Here is a 22,888-nt window from a genome sequence, read left to right as displayed (position 1 = left end):
ATTACCTCAAAATTTAATGTCCGGCTAACAACACAATATCTTTCAAGTACCGGGCATAGAAGTAAAGCTTCTTTATATTTATCTATGTTATTATTGAAACCCAGAAGTAAAACATTTTACAGTTTGCTTTACGTCAAAGTTTCGAAACATACCAGTTGTATACGAGAGATGGACTAATAAGGCGAAAGGGCTGCAAAGAGAGGGAGCTATTAAAATATTTAGTGCACAGCCGTTCGGCTCTGATTTAGTGGTTTGGGTTGTGCATGGCAAATATGTAAACAGAAGACGGCCATGTGGGAGAGCCCATTCACTATTGCAGGTACAATATAGTATAGAAAACGTTATACATCGAGCCATCACTCACAGTATTCTACATTCAATGTACAGCTGGATCCACGCGGAACTCGGACTGAGGTTTTCCAATTCTAGTGTTGGAGGCATATGCACAATCAAATCAACAACTTGAAGCAGATTAAGACATCAAATTGAAATCGGAAATTGAAATCGGATATAGACAACGGCAAGGATGCATAATCGCAGGATTTATAGGTCTAGACCAAGTTAGGGTTATTGTTATACTAGCCTAGCATAGGCTATCTATTACTAATAATAGTGCTAGTACTAGTAGTAGGCATTAGCTAGGCTATACAGGAACACTCAGATGGGCCTACTGTAGACTTGAGTAGCCTTACGTTAGTCTGCACAGTTAGTTGTGCAGTTTGTACTATGAACTTCAACGAATAAGATGATCAAAAGTTTAATTTTTTCCTCTTTATGCCACGCTTTGTTGTGGCTTATGCCGAAGAAATTCCCTTTTTGACTCAGAAAAAAGTCATAGCGTAGGAAACTAGGCATAGGCTAGGCCAGATAATGCACAGTTTGTTTTCTTTGTCAGAATTCAGGTCAGTTATATTGAGATTTCCAAAGGTTTCCCTGGGACAGGCTACATAGCCTAGGCTCAATCGGATACTTTGTCAAATACTGATATTAGGCCTACTAGTGAGTTAGGAAGGTGTGCAAAATTTAAAGTTGAGATGTTAAAGTTGAGATGCCATGTGCGACTGAATGTGCCTTGTTGAGTCCTCATAAATTCTTGATAAAACATGCCAGGGTCCTGAAAATAGCTGCCTAGGCCAAGTTGTGGCCATCAATTTCAAAAGAATATTGATAAATGGTGATTGGAATAACTGGTACAGCGATATAATGCCTCATAAATGTAAAATATCCCACCTCCATGTTTGCTGGGCCATTTTGGTCACATCTTATCAGTAAACAAAAATTGCTAGAGAAGCCAAATTGTCAGGTTACAACCAGCCTATAGGGCTTAAAAGGTGTTGCTTATATAGGAGCCACTTATACCACTCACTTTGGGAGATACTTTTTATGAAAAGTGGCATTTTGTGTGTTTGGACAAAGTATGACCTTGACATATGGGCCAAAATTGCGATGCCGTATGCTGAAACTAAAAGTTACAGTTTTGTATGTTGAAGGTCTGTATTGGACCTATGTATTAAGCAAAAAATATCCCTTGCTCCCGGACTATAAAAGCCAAACAATTAACCCTGTACTTGAGTGCTGTTAACTCTTTTCACTTAGTTCAGCACTTCATGCTAGTGAAATAATATAGGGGCCACATAAAATCAGGTAGGCTAGGCAGACTGTGAGTGTATAACAATGCCAAATTCCTTTTCTGTGTACACACTTTCATCATTATACAGACTAGTAACATTCTCTCCAGAAATGTGCATTAAACTTCATCTCCTTGGACATGTATGTGCAATTATCGGAATTGAAACATTGTTTCCAAAATACATACCTATAACTGAAGCTTTCACAATAAATATCTATCGAGTGCTGATGATCAGTTTTTAGCTACATTTCCATGAACTTTTTCATCACATGTTGTAGAGGTGGCCGGCCAAGCCTTTGGTTAATTTTGTATGGAATGACCCATTTTGAAACAAGGAATATTCAAACATTGAATCATTTAAAATGCTTGTTCTCATGAGCAATAGATCTGATATTAAGGAGGAAAGCCAGTGATAGCTAGTTGTACTAGAATGAGAAGTTATTCCAGCTCAGATTTTGACTGTGATAGCTTTCAAACGGACCAGATTTTCATTTAAATGCTCATCAGTTGGTAGTTGTGGAAAATAAATTGCATAGAAATGTCAATGCCATATGAGATTATAAGCAGCCACAAGAAAGAATGCTTCAAACTTGCGATAGGATAGGTCAAAGGTTATCAAAGTGTTTGCAAACTTCTAGCATTGCCCATTGCTTGTCTCTGACTCTTGAGTGCTTGATATTACCGGGGGGGGGGGGGGGGTGGAGAGAACTTGGGCACATCAGTTGTGTGGTTAACTTAGGCTTCAGTAACCTTGCAAAAGTGAAAGTCACTGTCACTTTTTGTTACATTGTTGAATAAAAAAAATATATTTAAATAAAAACGACCAAAGTAACTTCTGACCCGGGTAAAAGACAGTGACGAGCGAGTACCTGGTGAACCACTGGTGACCACTTTTATGTTTTGTATCTCTCTCAGTATTTCAACTTAACTTTCCATTCATTTCACAATAATTTCACTACCGAGATAGAATTGCAACAGGATGAATAAAGAAAAGTTACAAGCTCAGGTCAAAGATGTGAGAATAGGAGGCAAAGGTACTACCAGGAGAAAGAGAAAGGTGGTTCATAAAACAGCAAAAGGTGATGACAAGAAGCTAGGGAACGTTCTCAGGAGGCTGGCTGTCAATAGTATCCATGGCATCGAAGAGGTATGAGATGGTGGTGGAAGTGTTTTACTCTGCGTCTAAAATGGTTTTGATTAAGCATACCCAATGTTTTATGTTTCTGAGAAAAACACTGTGCAACATTAATTCAATGTGTTAATGATTAATGCTATGTGTTAGTGCAACATTAATTCAATGTGTTAGTTCCACTTCTATGTGGAGTGTTAGCACAGTGGTTAACGCTGGTGCCTTTCAATCATACGGTGCCCGGTTCGAGTCACTCCCAGATTAATGTATGTCGTCCAGTGACCGACTTGTTGACAATTGACAATTCATAATCATGGACGTTAAATATGAATCTAAGAGACTGACTTCGGTCAGCTTGCGGCTTTGATAAGCCAATGAGGCTTCTTCGCGAGTTCCTGCTTGCAGGAGGATCTAATATACCAACAAAAAACAAAAAAATTTGGTTAGATTTAATTTTAATACTGGCAATCCACAATTGGTCCATGTGTTACCATTGTGGTAAGGACCATGGGCAAAGTCAAGTTTATATCGATCAAGACCACTTTCCCAAAGTTATAACCCTTCAGAAACAAAGCAATCTTCAGAAAACTATCAGTCTTCCTGGTTCTCAAAGATAAGGAAACATTTTTACCTGTATCAGTGGGTGAAATATAGATAGCAGAATGGTGTGACATACTTTGAAGAACAGACGGACATTTCTTGTATACTACTTGTCCCGATTTCAGGTTCCATAGGTAGCATACTCCATATAATTTTCCCCATTTAACTTACACACTAAATCATCATGTAGTAATGTGGTCTCCAAGTCCTTGTAGAAGTTCTCACATGCTTAACCTGACCCCTCACTGGAAAGCTGACACATTGGCCATTCATGGCACCTTTCAAATTTCTATATCATGATCAAAAAGGTTTTTTCGCTGTGATAGCCTGATATGTTCGTCACTGGAAAACAAACCTCTTTACTCGGTTGTAAGCAATTTTCTAAAGCTGCTCCTGGGAGGCCTAAGGTGGCCTCAAAATTGCCGTAATTTCCCCAAAATTTGTCACCACATTTACTTCTGTTTGTGTACTCTGACATCCAAGCCACCCACACAAAAAAAAAACCTTGAACAACAGCAGGATTGTCCCAAATTTTGTCAAGCTAGAATTATGAAAAGTTTGATAAGTTAAAGAACTTTTCTGACAAACTTCACTGAATGTTTCTATGCCTTCTAAATAATTTCCAAACTTGAAGGATTGATCAGATAGACAAATGTCTCACGGAGAGTAACATACTCGGTCAAGTTAGAACACGAGTGACCAGTGGGACAAAATCGACACCACGTAATTCTGTTGAAATCTTATATGATTGATGTTATTTTCAATAGGTTAATATGGTGAAGAGTGATGGGTCCATAATCCACTTCACTAACCCTAAGGTGCAGGCATCTGCAGCTGCCAATACGTTTGCCATCAGCGGTCACCCAGAGATGAAACGAATCGAAGATATGCTTCCAGGAATGCTGAATCAGTTGGTGAGTACATCTCCTCGTTCTCGATAACCTTAACGCATGTTATTCAATACTCTAACACCACCCTCTCAACATACCCCTCTTACACCTGCTCCTTTACTACACCTCTTTGAAATCCCCTTAATATATAAAATATATATATATTTTTTTAGCACAAAGCCCTTTCATATCGGTTTTGATGATTTAATCAATTACATACAGCCTTTCAAGTCTTCCGAATCTTTCACATACCGTGCAGATGTAAATGAAGTTACACATTCAATAATATGTAACTTAAATGCACTTTTAAAAGCAGTTGTGAATCATGGACTCAACATAGTTGTAGACATTGCAGACTGAATAGACAGAGTGTAACATATTTTTCATGTCCTATAGCCATGCTGGAGTTTTAGATCTCATGCTAAGTACTGTAAATATTTACAAGAGATATTCCTTACCAGATAGACGGGAAGGGGGGGGGTGGTGCAGGAGGATATTGATGTTCCAAGTTGATCATATCTCATCAAAAGGAGCGTTAAAACGTGGTTTTTGTATTCAAATGTTTGGCAGTTTGAGCTTAGGTGGTGCAGCATCTCGAAATATATATTACTGTGGGTTAATCATCCCTGCATGATCATCTATGATTTCATGCTTGACTGGAGCATAATATAAATAACAATGTGTTTTTTTTCCCCCCACCGTGTCAGGGTGTTGATATGGTAAAAGATTTACAAAGGTCCGCTATGGCTGAGGCAGATGCAGCTGGAGCCATGCAGCCGACCATCGAAGAAGAAGATGAAGATGTTCCAAGTAAGGAAACACTTAAAAAAAGGGGTTGCTCTCATTTCCGAAATAGAAAAGAAGAAAAAAGAAGAAGAAAATATTCGCATTCAAAGCAAGCAGTTGTGTTTGGCAACATATTGTTTTACATCCACTTAAAGATTTGAGGATAAAGTATAAAGTATAACATTGTTAGACTGTTACATTAGTGTTGAGAGAGAAACTTCAACACCTTTCTAAAGAAAACAAAATCTGTTACATTTTTGTAACAGACATAAACAAGTGTCTTTGGCAATTCTCTTTGGCGGACAGCACTATTTTAGCAGATGGTCACTGGCCTTTGTCTTGTGTGCATACAACAATCTGGGCTGGTGTTAAGAGTAGAGACCAGACTTTTAGTGCAAGTACAACTACATGTGTAGTCCTTTAAATTTCCTAGCTAAGAGTACAAGTATGAGGACAAGGACTGAAATGAAGAACACTATTAGATAGTGGTTTAATGTCTTGCAAGAAAATTGCCTTTAATTTTGTCAGTTTTCCCCCCATTTTTTCATTGCCTTTTTTTGTGTGTAATGAAACTTGACAACCAGCCAACTCATGTCAGTCACATTGAAGCAACAAATTTAAGGACAGTGTTGGCAATCAATTTTACAAGAAATTGTAACTTGGAGCTTAACGATATTTCAATGTATGAACATGCTCTGTAAAAATGGTGTAGACCTAATCTCCTGTGATACATAGACCCTGGTCTTTTCAATTGCGAGCTTTTCCATTGCCCTATACACGTAGAAGAACAATAGTGATTCAATCTCAAAGGTCAAGGTCACAGACGGGTTGATATTTCTCAACAGTTAGAGGTTCAAGGTTTCAACAAAGTTTATTTGAAACATGGTTTTCTCTTGAGACTGTTAAAATATCAAGCTTTACCCTCTCAATTGTTTTTGTCCAATTTTGCAGATCTCGTGGGAAATTTTGACGCTCCGTCAAACGAAGAAGCTTAACTGAGACGGCCGGAAATTGGAAGCAGAGAATATTTAACGGAATTGAAGACATGTAGGCAGTGTTGCCATTGTCTGCGGGCTGTTAGAATAGCCCAAAACAAAGTACGAGCCCGGAATGACTAGATAAGAGAGTTGTAACCTGTATACCTTTGCAGACTATAAGCAGACGGTATTCTCTTCGAAAAGGAAGACGTTTGGCTTTTTGGAGCAAAGCTTCGGGCCTGACTGCAATGGTTTAGTGGTGGTTGTATTTTGGGACATTCTTGCTGTGTTGGTGCTGTATTAACACGAGTACATTGGCAATTCATGGAGCTTATTATTGGGAAACACGACTTGACTCTTAAAATCGTGAAAAAGTCGAGAAAACTCTTAAAAATCATTTTGCACGTGGATTAGGTCTTGGAAATTTTTTCAATTTTATTTCTCTCAACCATGGAAAATACATGGCATGTTTGGAATTGGTTTGCATCATAACACAAATATTAACAAAATGATTTTTTTTTTAAAGTATGGAAAGGTTTTGGTAACATTTTATAAACTCATTGGCTTCCATTCTAAGCGGTCTCTTAGGGGTACCCCTATTTAAGGGTTGTACATCATAGTGAGTCTTGGAACTGTCAGAAATAATTTTGCACCAAAAATGCAAGAAAAGCTGTTGTAAAAAGTGTGAGCTATGCTGTTCTCAAAGTCAACAGTCAGGAGCTGCCAGAAGTTTGTGGCAGTTTTTAAAAAATTTGTTTTTTTATGCTTCTTCAAAAGGAGAAAGCTGGGTTGATAGATTGTGAGCAGGGTGAGGTGAGAGTAATTGGTAAATAGTATTTTTTAACTAGTTATTTTAGATACAATGTATGCATTCTGTTCTCTTTCTTATTGTATTTAATTATTCGCAGTATCCAAGATTTTTTTAACACTTGTATTAAAACCTGCCTTAATCTTTGTATTATTTGTTTATTTATTAGTGTTAAAGATATAGTTTCCACAATGTTGAAAAACCCTTGGACCATCGGTTTAACCTAAAGGGTTTAGAGACTTAAAGTTAGATGGTTGGAAGCCATGTTACCATGGTCATAGATATACATTAATGCTCAGTATATTAATGTATATCTATGACCAGTGACATCACAAAATTAATTATTTTTCCTTTAATTGTGGCTGTGATGAAAACCTTTTTTTTTGTTCCTTGCATGTCTGTATTTACTGGACCATATCATGTTTTCACATATTGTATTTTAAGTTCATAATTCTTTTAAGTACCCCACCGCTTATTGCCCTTCTCAACACAGAGGTGTATTTCCATAACTTTGATCAATTCTAAGATGGTGTTATTGGACGGTGCTCGAATGATAAAGACAGAGGGGTGGGGGAAGGTATGGGAGAGGTTACTAGAGGTAGAGGCAGTGATTGCATCGGGCAATGGGTGTTAAGTGTAGCCATTTTATTTGCTGTGAGCTGTTTCTCTTGAGGATGGTTTTTGCCCTATTAATTATTTGCAGTGTTGGAAAATTAAAGTATTTAGTAGGATCTATGTCAGTGATACCAACATTGCTAATTTGTTGATCATTCAATGGTGCTATTAAAGCTCAAAGAAGTAGTGGTCTACTCTTGCAGCAATGTGCGTATACGTTGCTTCCTTTACGGCACCCAACAATTATCCACACCCACGCTAGGAAATGTTCTGCTTTGTGAAGGATATGAATATTAACAGGAAGTGTATCCTTTTATTCATGGAAAGGCACTCTCCATGCAATATTCCCCCAACTATTACGCCTTACTGTGATAATTGGGTGTTGGCGGCCGCCTTGCTTAAAAGTGGTCAATTTGATAATATTCACCTTGGGTTTTCAGAGTATGCAAATGAGAAAAATTTGGAAATGTTTCTTTTCGATGTGTGTTAATGGAATACAATTCCAAAAAGATTCTTGCAAAATACCAGCTTATTTCTTAACCATAATGCATTACATGTAGAATTTTTTATGTCGGATTTAAATGGAATTCCACTTCAAACGGTCGCCGAAGAAATTATTATCGTGATGAGAAATTGGAAAATTTTTGCATCTACATAATTATCTATGAAATGCTTTGAAAACATTTTAAAGTAAACTTTTAAGGTGATATCAATAGAATTCTTAACAAGTAATTGTGGAAAATTTTAGTAAACGAAATCAAATTGTATTCTTTTTTGTTGTAGTCTTTCAATGATCTACCGTTGTGTTTAATGTCATTTGATGCTATTTGTTAGCAAGAAGCAGATAAATTATCAACGGTTACTGTCGGCAACAGTATTGGAACCAGGGAGCATAGGAATACAAATCGGAGACATCACCATGTGAGATACATTGATGTTGAACTGGTGGTTGCCTGATCCTGTTCCCTACCACACCCTGTTGTGAACTCATTGCATAAGCTGAGCTGGGAACCAGGGGCGTAGCGAAGGGTTTTTTGTTGGGGGGGTGTGGAGAATTTGATTTGCCGACGGATCTGGAAGTGGTGACTGAAATGGGGGAGGGGTCTAAGGGTATAGGGGGTCTACCCCTCCCCTTTGGAAAATTTTTAGTTTTGAAACGTCCTTAGATGCAATCTGGTGCATATTTTAAGTCAAATTTGATTTGCCGACGGATCTGGAAGTGGTGACTGAAATGGGGGAGGGGTCTAAGGGTATAGGGGGTGTCCCCCTCCCCTTTGGAAAACTTTTAGTTTTGAAACGTCCTTAGATGCAATCTGGTGTATATTTTAAGTCAAATTTGATTTGCCGACGGATCTGGAAGTGGTGACTGAAATGGGGGAGGGGTCTAAGGGGAGGGGGTGTCCCCCTCCCCTTTGGAAAATTTTTAGTTTTGAAACGTCCTTAGATGCAATCTGGTGCATATCTTAAGTCAAATTTGATTTGCCGACGGATCTGGAAGTGGTGACTGAAATGGGGGAGGGGTCTAAGGGTATAGGGGGTCTACCCCTCCCCTTTGGAAAATTTTTAGTTTTGAAACGTCCTTAGATGCAATCTGGTGCATATCTTAAGTCAAATTTGATTTGCCGACGGATCTGGAAGTGGTGACTGAAATGGGGGAGGGGTCTAAGGGTATAGGGGGTCTACCCCTCCCCTTTGGAAAATTTTTAGTTTTGAAACGTCCTTAGATGCAAACTGGTGCATATTTTAAGTCAAATTTGGCACGGAAGAAGCTCCCATTCTCCTTTTCTCTATTCAGCTTTCCTTCTTTCTTCCCCTTCCGCTCTCTTCACCTTTTCTCCTTTTGCCGACAGACCCAAAATTTGCCGACAGCGACCAAATTATTGGGGGGGTGTGACACCCCCCACACCCCCCGCTCGCTACGCCCCTGCTGGGTACTAGAATAAACTATAACAAAGGAATGACTAATATACAGTACATAGAAAAGACAGTTGATCATAACCCTCTGAATTTGCTGAAGTCATCACTTATTGACATATATCTACTATCTTTGAAGTTCAATTTTTAGATGAAGAGCTAGTTTCACTGAGAACTGCATCTTCTCCCATCACTTCTTGAAATGTTCACTCACATCCCTCAGCCCCTCCCCACCCCCTCCCCCATTTACCTCACCCACAACGGAGGTAAAGCTACAATGCCCCTGACATTTAATGGTAGGAATGTATATAGGTCGCACAATTCAGTACAAAGAAGTACAGATTGCGACTGAGTGCACTCTTTGTATCCTTGTAGGATATGCATGTGTAGAAAAGACCACTTCACCAAATTTATGATGTTATGTCATCGTTAAAGTGATATTTCCCAGAAGGTCTGAAGTCAGAAGTGATGTCATTTCAGCTATTCCAATGTAACCTGAGTACCCAAAATGCCTCCTCTATCGCTTTGCCTTTTAAAGGCTAAAAGTACTCAAACACGTGGCGTCTGCCAGATGAAACAGTGCAACATGAAAGAAAAGAAACTTCGTACGCAAGTGACGAAAGTTCAACAGCAATTATGAAACAATACCACACTATCTTCATCTGAAACTATCATCATCTCATACTGCAGCCACTAGATGGGGGTGGCAGATTTTCTTACAAGTGACATACATCTTATATCACGAACGCAAAAAAAATCGTATACTCTGGTAATATTTAAATGGTGATAAAAGGATAGTACCATTTTGCATCCAAGTTCTTTACCTCAAAATATTTCTCAATTGGGATGCCCATGCACCCCCCCCCCCTTTCACTCTACATCCAATGATGGACATCACACAGAAATAAGGCGGAGTGTATAGCCTAGTGGTTAACGCCGGCGTCTCCCAGTCATGAGATCCCCGGTTCGATTCCCCGCCGACAGCAATGTGTGTCGTCTGGCAAGGGTGTTGTTCAATAACAACTTGCCGACATGGACGTTAAATGGATGTGTGCCGAGAGATTGGCTTCGGTCAGCTTGCGAGTCTATAAGCCTCCATGGCTTCTTTCGCGAGTTCCTGCTTGCGGGAAGATCACATATACATACATACATACATATTACTTTGATATACCAGTGGTTATATACAGCTCATTTCGCACGTAACTGACCAACTTGTGGCAACTTGACCAAGTTTTCTTTTGCTAGAAATCATGATTTTAAGTGAACAGTGACATGAACGATTGTTTCCCACATATACTCCGCATAAAGTTATCCATAGGCGTAGGAGCCTATTTTGATTGGGGGTGGGGGGGCTGTAACGACTTGCCCGAAAAATATAACCAATAATTTCGTTCAACATGTTTATATGCATATCACATAGGCCAGTGGCGTAGGAAGGTACTTTTGAGTGGGGGGGGGTGGGCTGAAGACTGATGGCCGGCCTGGGGGAGGGGTCTAGGGGGAGGGGGTGTCCCCCCTCCCCTTTGGATTCTTTTTGCATTTCCAGGTGGCCTCAGATGCAATTTGGTGCAATATAGCACACTTCAACTCCCCACTCCATTTTGTAAAGAATTTTGCATTTTCACCTGGCCTTAAATGCAATTTGGTGCTCCAAATGAGATTTTTTTCTCATTTGGAAATGAAAAAGGGGTTTTCTGGCTTGCGGAGCGGGGGGCGGAATGATACTTCCGCCCCCCATATTTTCTACTGGGGGGCTGGCGCCCCCAGCCCCCCGGTTCCTACGCCCTTGACATAGGCATTTATCGGTTATTACATCACATGCCAACAACGTACAATCATTTTCCGTGATAGTACCCTTCCATATTGGTTATCATTATTGGGGAAGTCGTTACAACAATATTGATCATAATAATAAAAGTAAAACCATTGAAAAACACAGTGCAAATTATTCTTCTTTCAGTAGGTGCCCGAAAAATTCTCAGCATATTGCCCGAATTTTCACCAAAAAAATTGAAAAACACATTGCAAATTATTCTTCTTTTAGTAGGTGCCCGAAAAATTCTCAGCAAATTGCCCGAATTTCGCAAAAAAATTTGGTTTGGGGGGGGGGGGGGCCTCCTACGCCTATGCAGTTATCTCTAGTATGGTGTATTTTTTAACAAAGTGAAGCATTAATAGGAGGTGAGTTGGCCTACACCAGCCATTTTCAGATTTAACTGGAAACTACAAATGTCTAATAAAGGAAGCAAACGAGGGTTCCGTTCAAGAGAAAGCTCTATTTTGAACTCACATCCAAGGGCGTAGCCCCCCCCCCCCGGTTCCTACACTGTCTTATTCAAACTGACACATGGCCGACTGGTGGTTATAGTCCTTACATATCCGAATGAGGTTCCAAGACTCGCAGCCATTTCATATGCAAACTGAAGCCATAACCATTGTGGTTAAATGGATAAACTGTTTCCATTATTACTACTTGCACAAGGCTGTTACTACTTACCAGTGCTTGAAAAATCGTTACGAGAGACTAAGTATAATCCACTCGACGCGACCTACCACAAATACCAGAGCTCTGATGACTTGCCAGTCTGGCACCAGTCCTTCTAGACCCAGGTTACTCAACCTGGGGTCCGCGGACCCCTAGGGGGTCCGTGAAATTTATTTGGGGGTCCGTGAGGGCAAAGGGGTCCGCAGGGGGTCCGTGAAAAAATAAGGGTCCGCGAAAGCCGAAGAGGTTCGTGAAAAATGGAATGAGAGATATAGCTGACAGAAGAAGTATGCATTAATACGATAGGCGTATTCTTGTGTGGGCGTACATGTATATAGTGTAGCGTTAGGCTATGGTGCGCTTGTATCGATGCATCGCTGTTTAATTGCGTACGGAGGTTTTTAAATGTATCGGGCGCGGCGCGCTGATTGTGTTGCGTGCGTGTAACTTGTGTGAGTGTGTGCGTGTGGTGTGAGAGAACTTTCTTGTGTTTGAAAATGTTTGGCAGAGCTTATGAATGAGGGAGTGAATACGGATGGTTGACCGGTCAACACTTGTGAGCGAGTGAGTACGTTTGAGTTATATGTGTGTGTGTGTGAAGTGAGCTTGTTGTAAGTAAATTATATTTTATATTTAGTTTGCTTCAGTTAATTGTTATTAAATTAATTAAGTTTACCGTTAATCTTTTGTTCCTGCGTTATCTTTACAACTTCTCTCCCCTGAGTCATCATACTTTTGGGAGGGCACGCCAGTACGGAAAACCCCTAAACTTACATAAATAGTGCAATTTTAACTTCAAACCAGGAAATGCAACTGCATGAATTATTACATCAACACAGAGGAGTGTTTTCAACAGGATCAGCTGACTTGGGACATGCCACCACCATCCAACACAGAATACCAACAGGTGATACCCCACCCATCAAAGAAAGACATAGGCGCATTCCCCCACAGATGTATCAAGAAGTCAAACAACACATTCGAGATATGCTAGAGCACGGAGTAATTAAAGAAAGTCACAGTCCTTGGGCAGCACCAATAGTGATAGTAAAGAAGAAGGATGGTTCATTAAGATTTTGTGTGGATTACAGAAAGTTGAACGCCAAGACCAGGAAAGATGCCCACCCTTTGCCGAGAATTGAAGAGGCTCTTGATGCATTGAATAATGCCCAATATTTCTCCACACTAGACCTGGCGAGTGGTTATTGGCAAATAGCAATGCACCCCAGTGATGAAGAGAAAACAGCTTTCACAACTCCCATGGGTTTATATGAATTTACTCGAATGCCGTTTGGTCTCACAAATGCACCTGCAACTTTCCAGCGCTATATGGAGAGTTGCCTGGGGGATCTACATTACGAAACCCTGTTGATCTATATTGATGACATCATTGTATTCTCCAGGAACTTTGAAACCCATTTGCAAAGATTAGACGAAGTTTTTCAACGACTGGAGACGCATGGACTGAAAATAAAACCATCAAAATGTCATCTTTTCCAAGAAGAAATTGGCTACCTAGGTCATGTTGTGTCCTCCAAGGGTATTGCAACAGACCCAGAGAAAACAGCAGTTGTGGAGAAATGGGAAGCACCACGGAATGCAAAGGAGGTAAGGAGCTTTCTTGGACTGGCAGGATATTATAGGCGGTTCATTAAGGGTTTTTCCAAAATCGCTGGTCCATTGTACGATTTGGTGGGTGCCACAACAAAGAAAAGCGGAAAGGAAGAAACATCAAAACAAAATTCCTTTCAGTGGTTGAGTAAACAGCAAGAGGCCTTCGAAAAACTCAAGAAGTCCTTAACAACTGCACCTGTCCTAGCATATCCAGATTACACCAAACCATTTATAGTACACACAGATGCAAGCGCCCAGGGACTCGGAGCAGTATTATCACAGGTGAGCGACGGGCAAGAGAAAGTGATAGCTTTTGCAAGTCGTACACTAAGACCCGCTGAGAAGAATGATTCTAATTACTCAGCATTCAAGTTAGAACTTTTAGCGCTTACATGGGCAGTGACAGAAAAGTTCAGAGACTACTTGTATGGATCCCAGTTTACAGTCTATACAGACCACAATCCACTGGTCTATTTGAAGAAGGCACACCTAAATACAACCGAGATGCGGTGGACAGCACGCCTTTCGTCATACAATTTTAACATTGTGTACAGACCCGGCAAAGACAACGGCAACATTAGGGAAACAGTCCCCTTACACCGAAGGTGCAAAATTTTCCACTTGAATTGTTGCCAAGTGGCTGCTTATCTGGCTATACCACACATGGTTGAGCAGGTTTTGTAAGATGAGCAGGATAAGAATGACCACAAGATCGCTTATGCGAACTAATTTAATCAAACCAGTTTCACAGGACATAAGGGATTATATGCACTTCAATGAGCAATCAAGACAGTATAGAGTGTATAGCTGAAATGATATTGACTTCTTAACATGTACTGTGTTGAGTGGAAGACTTGCATTTAAAACTCATCTCTGTACATGTCAAGACCTCAACTATCTTGTAACTATGTTTCTATGTAATATATAAATAATAACACAGATTTAGGATGACAGAAAAGCGAAGCGGGGGGGGGGGGAATGATACTTCCGCCCCTCCATATCTTTCACAGGGGGGGTGCGGGGGGGCTGGCGCCCCCAGCCCCCCGGTTCCTACGCCCTTGTGAAACAACACCGACTCTGTTAAAATACAATCTTTCTCAGTCCGTTTTCTTGTATCTGCTTATATAAAGGCAGTTAAACAAAAGGTTGATGTGTCAGCTTTATGCCTGGCAAATACATAGCTGAAGGGCAAACTTATATTCTTTATGTTATTGCGAGTCCATGATGCATGTGAACTGGATGGAAAACTATTTGAGATAAACTGAAAGTCTTCTACTGTGTTTCAATTTCATGTCGTAGGCACACCAATCCTTTCACCAAAGAGTGATTACAATGATAACTTTTGCATTATGAATCTTATTTGCTGTTTTTTAACAATATTCTTTTTTTTATTGCTTCCTGGGCTTTGTTCAGCTATTACATTATATCAGCTCTTGGGTATCGAAAGTTTCAACGCGCATGTTGAAATAACTAGCATAGTGTTGGTTTCCAAAACTTTCCAGATTTTATTTGCAAGCCCAATTTTGGATAATTCTTTTATTTCCATTTTTTTTTTTGTAGTTGTCTCCACTTTACAGCTTTAATTGTTTTGTATCTGTACATTTAATTGTTTTTGTATTGCTATGTTTTACTTCTTATGTATAAAGTTGAATGTAAATAGCAGGGCCTTATTGGAAACCAGCTTTTGCTGAATAAGCAACCCTGGATAAAAATGCGAATAAATAAAAAATGTCGGGCATTCGGGCCCTCCATACACTCGCTCAGCGCCCGCAACACAATTTCATAATCTAAGGTACCTCCCACCGACCATCCTATTGATATTATGTGCTATTCGCCTCATAAGAATAGGAGGATGCTGTTAGCATTGAATGTTATTTTAAGGGGATCCGTAGATACAAATTGCACCCGTGATCAAATCTCCGTATATTTATTTAACTCGGTTAGCGTAAAGCTAACTTCTCCCGAGGACCTGAAGTATCATAACCAATAGTGAAATGAAAAATATAATAATATACAATAATAATAAGAACATTAATATAAGAAAATGAATAATGACTGGGAGTCATTTTTCCAAGAACAGGACTGAGCCATTTCTGAAATCACGTAAAGGTTGCCACATATTCCAAACTAGTATAAGCGCATGAAAAGAAGAACGATAGCCGCCCGTTTTTTCCCTTCAGATCTCAGTACGAGAAACATGTATTTTATTTGTATAATAGAACAACTTTCGTTAATATTTTCCGACCCTAGCTATATGTCGATTTTAAAAAACCTTCATGAAAACAGACTTTTTGAAAATGGATTTTGAAGCTCAGTCAACAATTTAAGAAATGCTTAGGCCTACCGTTAAATACTGGCGTCAAAAAATACATTTCGTATTTATTCCAATAAAGATCCACAACGGATAACAATGCTAAGTAGAGCTTACTTAAAGAGAAATAGAAGCTGCATGTACAGCATGGTCATTTTAAGTATCCAAGTACTATACAAAGAGATCGCGTTCACCGAAACATCCCTTTTCCTTATCACCTGAGGAAAACCGTCTTTTATAAATTATAGTAGGCCTACCATACAGTACTTTACATTTGATACAAAAGTTTCTTCTATACAACAGTTTCCCAAAATTTGTAAGTGTCGCAATAGTTTAAGTTTTAACCAAGGGCAGTACCATTCATAATTTGCATATTACACCAAAATTTACAATCGGCGTCCAGATGGCGGGAAAATGTAACATAATGTTCAATCTGTTGGGTCGTTCCCATGGTGCGATGAACTTGGGCAAGTTGCCAAGTTCGAATGTCGATGACCTACTTATGTTCCGTGACCAATGTCAATGGGAATTATGTGTGTAAAAACTCGTGTTTTTCCACGTGTAATATATATAGAAGTTTTACGTTAAGGGGAGCGAATTTCGGGGCGGCTCGTTGATTGTGAGGAAGCACTTATCTAATCATCAATTTTTGTGAAAAATATCGTACGTTTTTTTCTCCAGAAAATGTTTTTGACTAGTAATTGGAAACTCAATGTATCAAGAAGTACTGGGTCTAGACCTTATCATTGCATTTTGGGGGAAGACAGATCTTCAAGTGCAAAATATTGTTTTTTTTTCATTCAAGGTTATCGTGGTTTTCTTGCGAGGTGTATACGGCGTAACTTTCGATGTAGGCTTAGAATTAGGATCGGCCGATGCCTACCTAGTTTGCATGAATTTTTACCTAAATTCAATTAAATTTAACGGGAATCACTAAGCATGTCGGAAAGACAGGACTCGACTTACTACTAATACTTTAAGTTTAAAAGTTCACAATGAAAAGTTTTTAACTATCAACAAGTCCCCACCTCTTTGGAACTTCAGACAACAATAATGTAACTTAGGGGCTACATAAATACGGGATTATAAACTACATATATAAGAATAGTACAGATTTATTTATATCGTTAATCGGCTGTTGTTTACTCCAGAAAATATACTTTCAATACGTACAATATCAATCTTCGTACAAAAGTTCTTAAAATAAAAAAAAGTAGCGAAAGATAACTAGAAATGACATCGTGGAACCCCCCGCATTAATAAACGAATCCATTTCATTACAGCATCAACTCTCAAGTACCGAACAGCAGTGTGTAATAGTACCGTACCCTAGGCTATAATAATATACAGTCCCGTGCGAAGATGGATTTAATTTGATATGCTCCCTTCGGTTTTGGATCAAAAATTATTAAATCGTTATAATTATTATAACAAAATGTGGTGAAATGTATAAGGGTGAGATTTTGTACATGGGAACCTTCACAATCATCGTTTGAAGGAAGAATAAATAACGAAAATTTCTGAATAACTTTGAGGTCTCGTAACATGCTGAGTTCACCAACGTTCGATATTTGGTGTAGCCTATAGGTCCACATTACTACGTGAAAAGTTGATTTGTTAATATGTCTAGGCCAGTGCGTAAATTGATAAGATATTATTCAAACTAAGAACACAGGAACCAGAAATAAACGTGTTTTCTTTTCTGTAATTTAAATAGTAACACGTAGATATTTTTATTATGTCCTGGATTCCCGGGAATGATACCGAAACGAATGTAATAACCAGTTGTTTTCCCAATACCGGTAGTAGTTACACATTGCACTGTGATCGGGGTTAGTCAAAGCCGGGATCGGGATGCCGGTATTCACTTGACTACCGGGATCCCGCACAACCCTAGTAATGAAATAGCCTATCTTCCCTCAAAATTGGTACATTGTACTTAATGCAACTCTTCTCATGCATGTAACAAAGGCTTGTATGTATCCTTGTGTATGTATAGGCCCCTACTAAACCACCTTAGGAGTTTCGCGGAAAAAGAAAAAGGATTTCCAAAAAAAAAATTTCTAAAGATAAAAAACATGACGATTGTCCGTACCAAGTAACCATGTGTTTATGAATAGCGAATGGCCTAACCTACTAGATGTGTTAATGGCCCGAAAAGTGCCAAGAATAGTTACCCAAACTTTCCATCTCAAAAAGTATCTCAAACAAATCATCCATCTTCAATCTTTACCAAAATGTTAATTTTAATACCTAATTCTTACACTCCGACGTTATTTTGTACTTATGTTCAATATAATTCTGTTTATGAACAAATAAAAAATATGCCGAACTTAGTGTTTAACATCCTTGTTCGTCACTATTATTAACTCCATTCAAGCTCAATTAGAAAGTTAAGCTTAGGCCAATCAAACTAAGTAAATAGTGACAACGTAACTAGTGTAGGATTACTGTTTAACGTTTCCAGATTGATATAAAGGAATGATAAGAACTAAAAACAACTCCAATGATGTTTCTAATAATAAAAAATTGCATTTACTTGTGCAGCATTAATTTGAACAAAAATATAGACCGTATTCAGAGGCCGGTTTCTCAATGTTACAACATAGCGTTAGGCCTAATGCGACAGCTATGGATTCGAGGCACATAACAATCTCAGGTTTGGATGTAGTAACGTTTGGAAAATTTCCAAGCGTCGGTTATGAAAATTAGCGGTCGTCTGGTGTTATGTATTAAAGGCAAGCCAGACGCGGAAAAATCAGGAACCGGTGAATAAAAATCACGAAAATCCGAACCGGCAGCTAAAGGGAACTAAGACACGGAATACACTTCATACGATCATATGTCGCGAGTACCGTACGTACGCCTGTAGCTATAGCTGTGCATGCCTGTGAACAACGTTGATCTGTTTATCACTTGCATATAGCTGACACACTAGCTAATGCCGCGAGCAAACCGCATGTTCGTTGGTCCGTGTGATAGGGTTAAGATAAGTGGTGTAAGCAGAGCTGAAGCTCGAGATAAGCCCAACCCGAGCTCCCCCGCTTGAGGTCGGGTTGGAAATGCAACTTCGCTGTAAGGGGACTGTTTCCCTAATGAATGCTGATGCATTGTCAAGAAAAGAAAACCCGCCAAAAGGACAGGATCCGATAACAGTCTGCTGTAATGTTGTGAAGGCCTACTGTTCTGCGATAAGAACGCCGAGCAAGAACACCACAAATGTTCGAGAAGGGACAACAACACTTCCCGGGTTCTCGAACACTGAGATGCTTGAAAAACAGATGGCACAAAAAGAGCTGAAAGTAGTAATCGAGGCGTTAAATGAAGGAAGCAAACCACAGAACTGGGACAACGAAAGTAAGGAAATGAAAACACTCATGCGAGAATGGGACAGAATGGTGACGAAGGAAGGTGTACTTTACAGGAGTGTCAAGGAAAACAGGGGAAGTGAACCAAACTTGCAACTGGTTGTTCCATTCGAATTGAGAGAACAAATATTCCAACAACTTCATGACTTGGCTGGCCATCTTGGTGCAGATAGAACATTCAAGCAAGTGTGCAAAAGGTTTTACTGGCCACAGATGTTTACAGATATCCAACAGAGGTGTAAAAGTTGTAAGCGATGTTGCCTGAGGAAAGTGACATCATCGCAACAGAAAGAGCCGATGGTTCCGATACAAACATCAGCACCGTTTCAAACCCTTGCAGTGGACTTCTTGACCCTGGAAAGATCCACATGTGGAAGAGAAACCGTTTTGGTAATGACCGACCTGTTTACGAAATATGCCATAACAGTCCCAACGAAAGATACCACTGCAAAGACAACAGCCAGAGCATTGTGGAAGCACTGTTTCCAGATTTATGGTTGTCCAGCCAGGTTACTGAGTGATCAGGGACCAAATTTTGAAGCAAACACCATACAAGAACTTTGTTCTATGTATGGTATCAAGAAATGTCACACTACACCCTATCACCCTGCCGGTAATGGCCAGTGCGAAAGGATGAACAGAACGCTTCTCAACTTACTAGGAACCCTGCCACCAGAACAAAAACAGAAATGGCCGGAGCATCTTCCAGAAGTCATCCATGCCTACAATAACACTGTCCATGCTTCAACTGGTTATACTCCATTCTTTCTGATGTTTGGTAGGCATGCTCGTCTACCTGTGGATTTTATGATAAAAGGAAGTGATGAAAAACAGCCAATACCAACTGCTGGAGCATATGACAGTTGGGTCCAAGAACATCACAGGAAATACGTAAGTGCCTTCAACCATGTCAGGGATAATCTGGACAGAGCGGCACAGAGACAGAAGAAAGCAGTCAACCAAAGACTGAGAACGCATCTGCTTATCCCGGGAGAACGAGTCTTGGTTAGAAACAGGAAAGTCAGGGGGAGATGCAAAATCCAAGATAAGTGGGAGGAGGATGTCTACATCGTAGCAAAGCAACCTAACCCGGACATACCAGTATATGCGATACTTCCTGAGAATGGAAAAGGAAAGGAACGAGTAATCCACAGAAACGAGCTGAAATTGTGCACCTTCTAGGAAGACATGAAACCGGATGATGATAGAAAATTAAACGTCCCCGACCTGAAAGAAAAAGAAAAAGAAGAAGTCATGCATCCACTATATACTTGGAGGAGGCCAATCAAGAAGATCGAGGAGAAAAAGCCACAAGAAAATGCGGTTGAGAATATAACAAATTCTACTCAAATAAGAAGATCCGAAAGGGGTAATAAAGGAGTTCCACCGCCTCGTTTTGGAACTAATGCAATCGGTACGGACACCACTGTCTTTGACCTGGGGTGGGTTTAATTAGCTCATTGATTAGTTTATTCAGAATGTGTGACAATTTTCAAGACAAATTACAAATTATATATATAGGATTATTTTCTGATGCATCGATGCAGATTTGCCATAGACCTGAAGAGCTGTTCATATGTGTGCGCCCATACACGACGCATGCGGTGTTGTGGTTATTTATGAAATTTTGAATTTTTTTTATTTTAAGTAGTCCTTTTAGGTGGAGTTTGATAAGAAGTGGCTGATCTCGATTACTACAATTGTTACGGACTCGAGCTCCGTTTGAGAGAGAAGGACTTTGAGTCAAACTGGCTGTCTAAGTCTAGGCATAAGTACCTACCACCTTCTAGGTAGTGAGGAATGTGACTATGTTTAGTCTGTGTTTCAGGTGGAAAGAGTGTAAATGAGCGATTAATAAAGATTGACTATTTTTTAGACTTCAGGAGAAGTCTGCGTTTCAGGTGGAAAGAGTGTAAATGAGCGATTAATACGATAGGCGTATTCTTGTGTGGGCGTACATGTATATAGTGTAGCGTTAGGCTATGGTGCGCTTGTATCGATGCATCGCTGCTTAATTACGTACGGAGGTTTTTAAATGTATCGGGCGCGGCGCGCTGATTGTGTTGCGTGCGTGTAACTTGTGTGAGTGTGTGCGTGTGGTGTGAGAGAACTTTCTTGTATTTGAAAATGTTTGGCAGAGCGAATGAATGAGGCAGTGAATAAGGATGCATGGTTGACCGGCCAACACTTGTGAGTACGTTTGAGTTATACTGTATGTGGGAAGTGAGCTTGTAAGTAAATTATATTTTATATTTAGTTGGTTAAGTTATTAAATGATTCCAGTAAGCCGTTGTTCTAGTTAATTGTTGTTAAACTATTCAAGTATATCGTTGTTCTAGTTAATTGTTGTTAAACTATTCAAGTATACCGTTGTTCCAGTTAATTGTTATTACATCCTTCAAGTTACCGTTAATCTTTTGTTCCTGCGTTATCTTTACAACTTCTCTCCCCTGAGTCATCATACTTTTGGGAGGGCACGCCAGTACAGAAAACCCCTAAACTTACACATGCCTCTAGAAATCTAGGCTATTCTAGCCGTCAATACGCCGGACCCGGATGATCAGACCGTATCGTCAGTATTCGATAAATGTTGAATCGTGCCATCTCCGATGAAAACAAGTAATAGTTTCTCATTGGTATACATTCGGTGAGGTATGGATAACATGCCACCCGAGTGTTGTGTACAACTTAACTGCACACTATACATCCTAATATGCAGAGCAATAACTATGATGCGTTGCTCACTGTTGACACAGCGAAGCGTGGTAGTTATAAGGCTTTGGTGGAGGAAAAGTTATAACTAACTTAGATTTGACACAAAAATAAACGGTGCCATTTGCAGCTATCTCTGACAAAGAATTAAACCCATAATTCACCTCTCTGACAAAGAATTAAACCCATAATTCACCTCACCTCATGCAGAATCAACCAGTTTGTATCTGACAACTCATCGCTTCCAAATTAAAATTTAATTGGGATATATATAATTTGAAAGTAAGAATTTCCAAGTAGGCCTATGCCTAGCAACAGTTGCAGGTCTAGGAAAACTGCATTCCAGGCCCAGAAAAATGCATATCTAAACATAAATTTCTTGAACATAAATTTACTTCAAAAGTCACAAAATAATGCACCATTTCGCATCTAACCCTCAAATATTGAAAAAAATTCAAAAGGGGAGGGGGACACCCCCTCCCCTTATACCCCCCCCCCCAGGCCGGCGGTCAATGTCCGAGGGTCCTCTAAACATTTCAATTTTTCTCAAGGGGTCCCTGGATAGAACTGGTTGAGAATCTAGGTTCTAGACCATAGCAAGTTTTTCAGTCGAAAATCCGTGCTTATTAGGGGAACCGGGTTCGATTTTATAATCCGAAACGGAAAACCGCAATTTATATTAATTTATGGATTTATATATTTGTTAAGAATTTTGCCTACCATCATCATGAGCGTGCCTATGGCGTTTCAACATATACGAACTGTCAACAATCACATATGGGATCACATTCACCATTCTGTCTTACTTGTCTTGGTCTTCAATCAAGACCGGCCGATCGAACACGAAGGAAGTAGGAACATTCCTTATAATTGTGTAGTATCTGTTCCCCTTCGAAGGGAATCGGGATACACACCTGACGATGATCACACAGTCACAGTTTCGATGCAAGGGGACTGGAGTTGAGAGCGGATCAGTCGTTCGGTTGTTTGGCTTTTCGTGCCCAGGTTCTTTCCTGGTGACTTTTCTTAAAAAGTTTTCCTTATACTTT

At 39.7% G+C, this 22,888-nt stretch overlaps 1 protein-coding gene across 1 annotated transcript; it reads left to right on the top strand.

Annotated features, from left to right (window-relative positions):
• Window positions 1-328: 328 nt before the first annotated feature.
• LOC139982055 (transcription factor BTF3 homolog 4-like) lies at window positions 329-8,202 on the top strand. The gene is made up of 5 exons (XM_071994566.1): window positions 329-520; window positions 2,598-2,777; window positions 4,127-4,273; window positions 4,957-5,059; window positions 5,987-8,202. Exons 2-5 carry the CDS (start codon window positions 2,610-2,612, stop codon window positions 6,028-6,030), a joined length of 462 nt encoding a protein of 153 aa, XP_071850667.1. The 5' UTR covers window positions 329-520; window positions 2,598-2,609; the 3' UTR covers window positions 6,031-8,202.
• The last annotated feature ends 14,686 nt before the right edge of the window (window positions 8,203-22,888 follow it).

Source organism: Apostichopus japonicus, chromosome 2 (assembly GCF_037975245.1).
Source record: "Apostichopus japonicus isolate 1M-3 chromosome 2, ASM3797524v1, whole genome shotgun sequence".
In the NCBI taxonomy this organism is placed as follows: Eukaryota; Metazoa; Echinodermata; class Holothuroidea; order Aspidochirotida; family Stichopodidae; genus Apostichopus; species Apostichopus japonicus.
The sequence above is the reverse complement of the archived record's forward strand: the minus strand, read 5'-3'. Positions and strand labels throughout refer to the sequence as shown.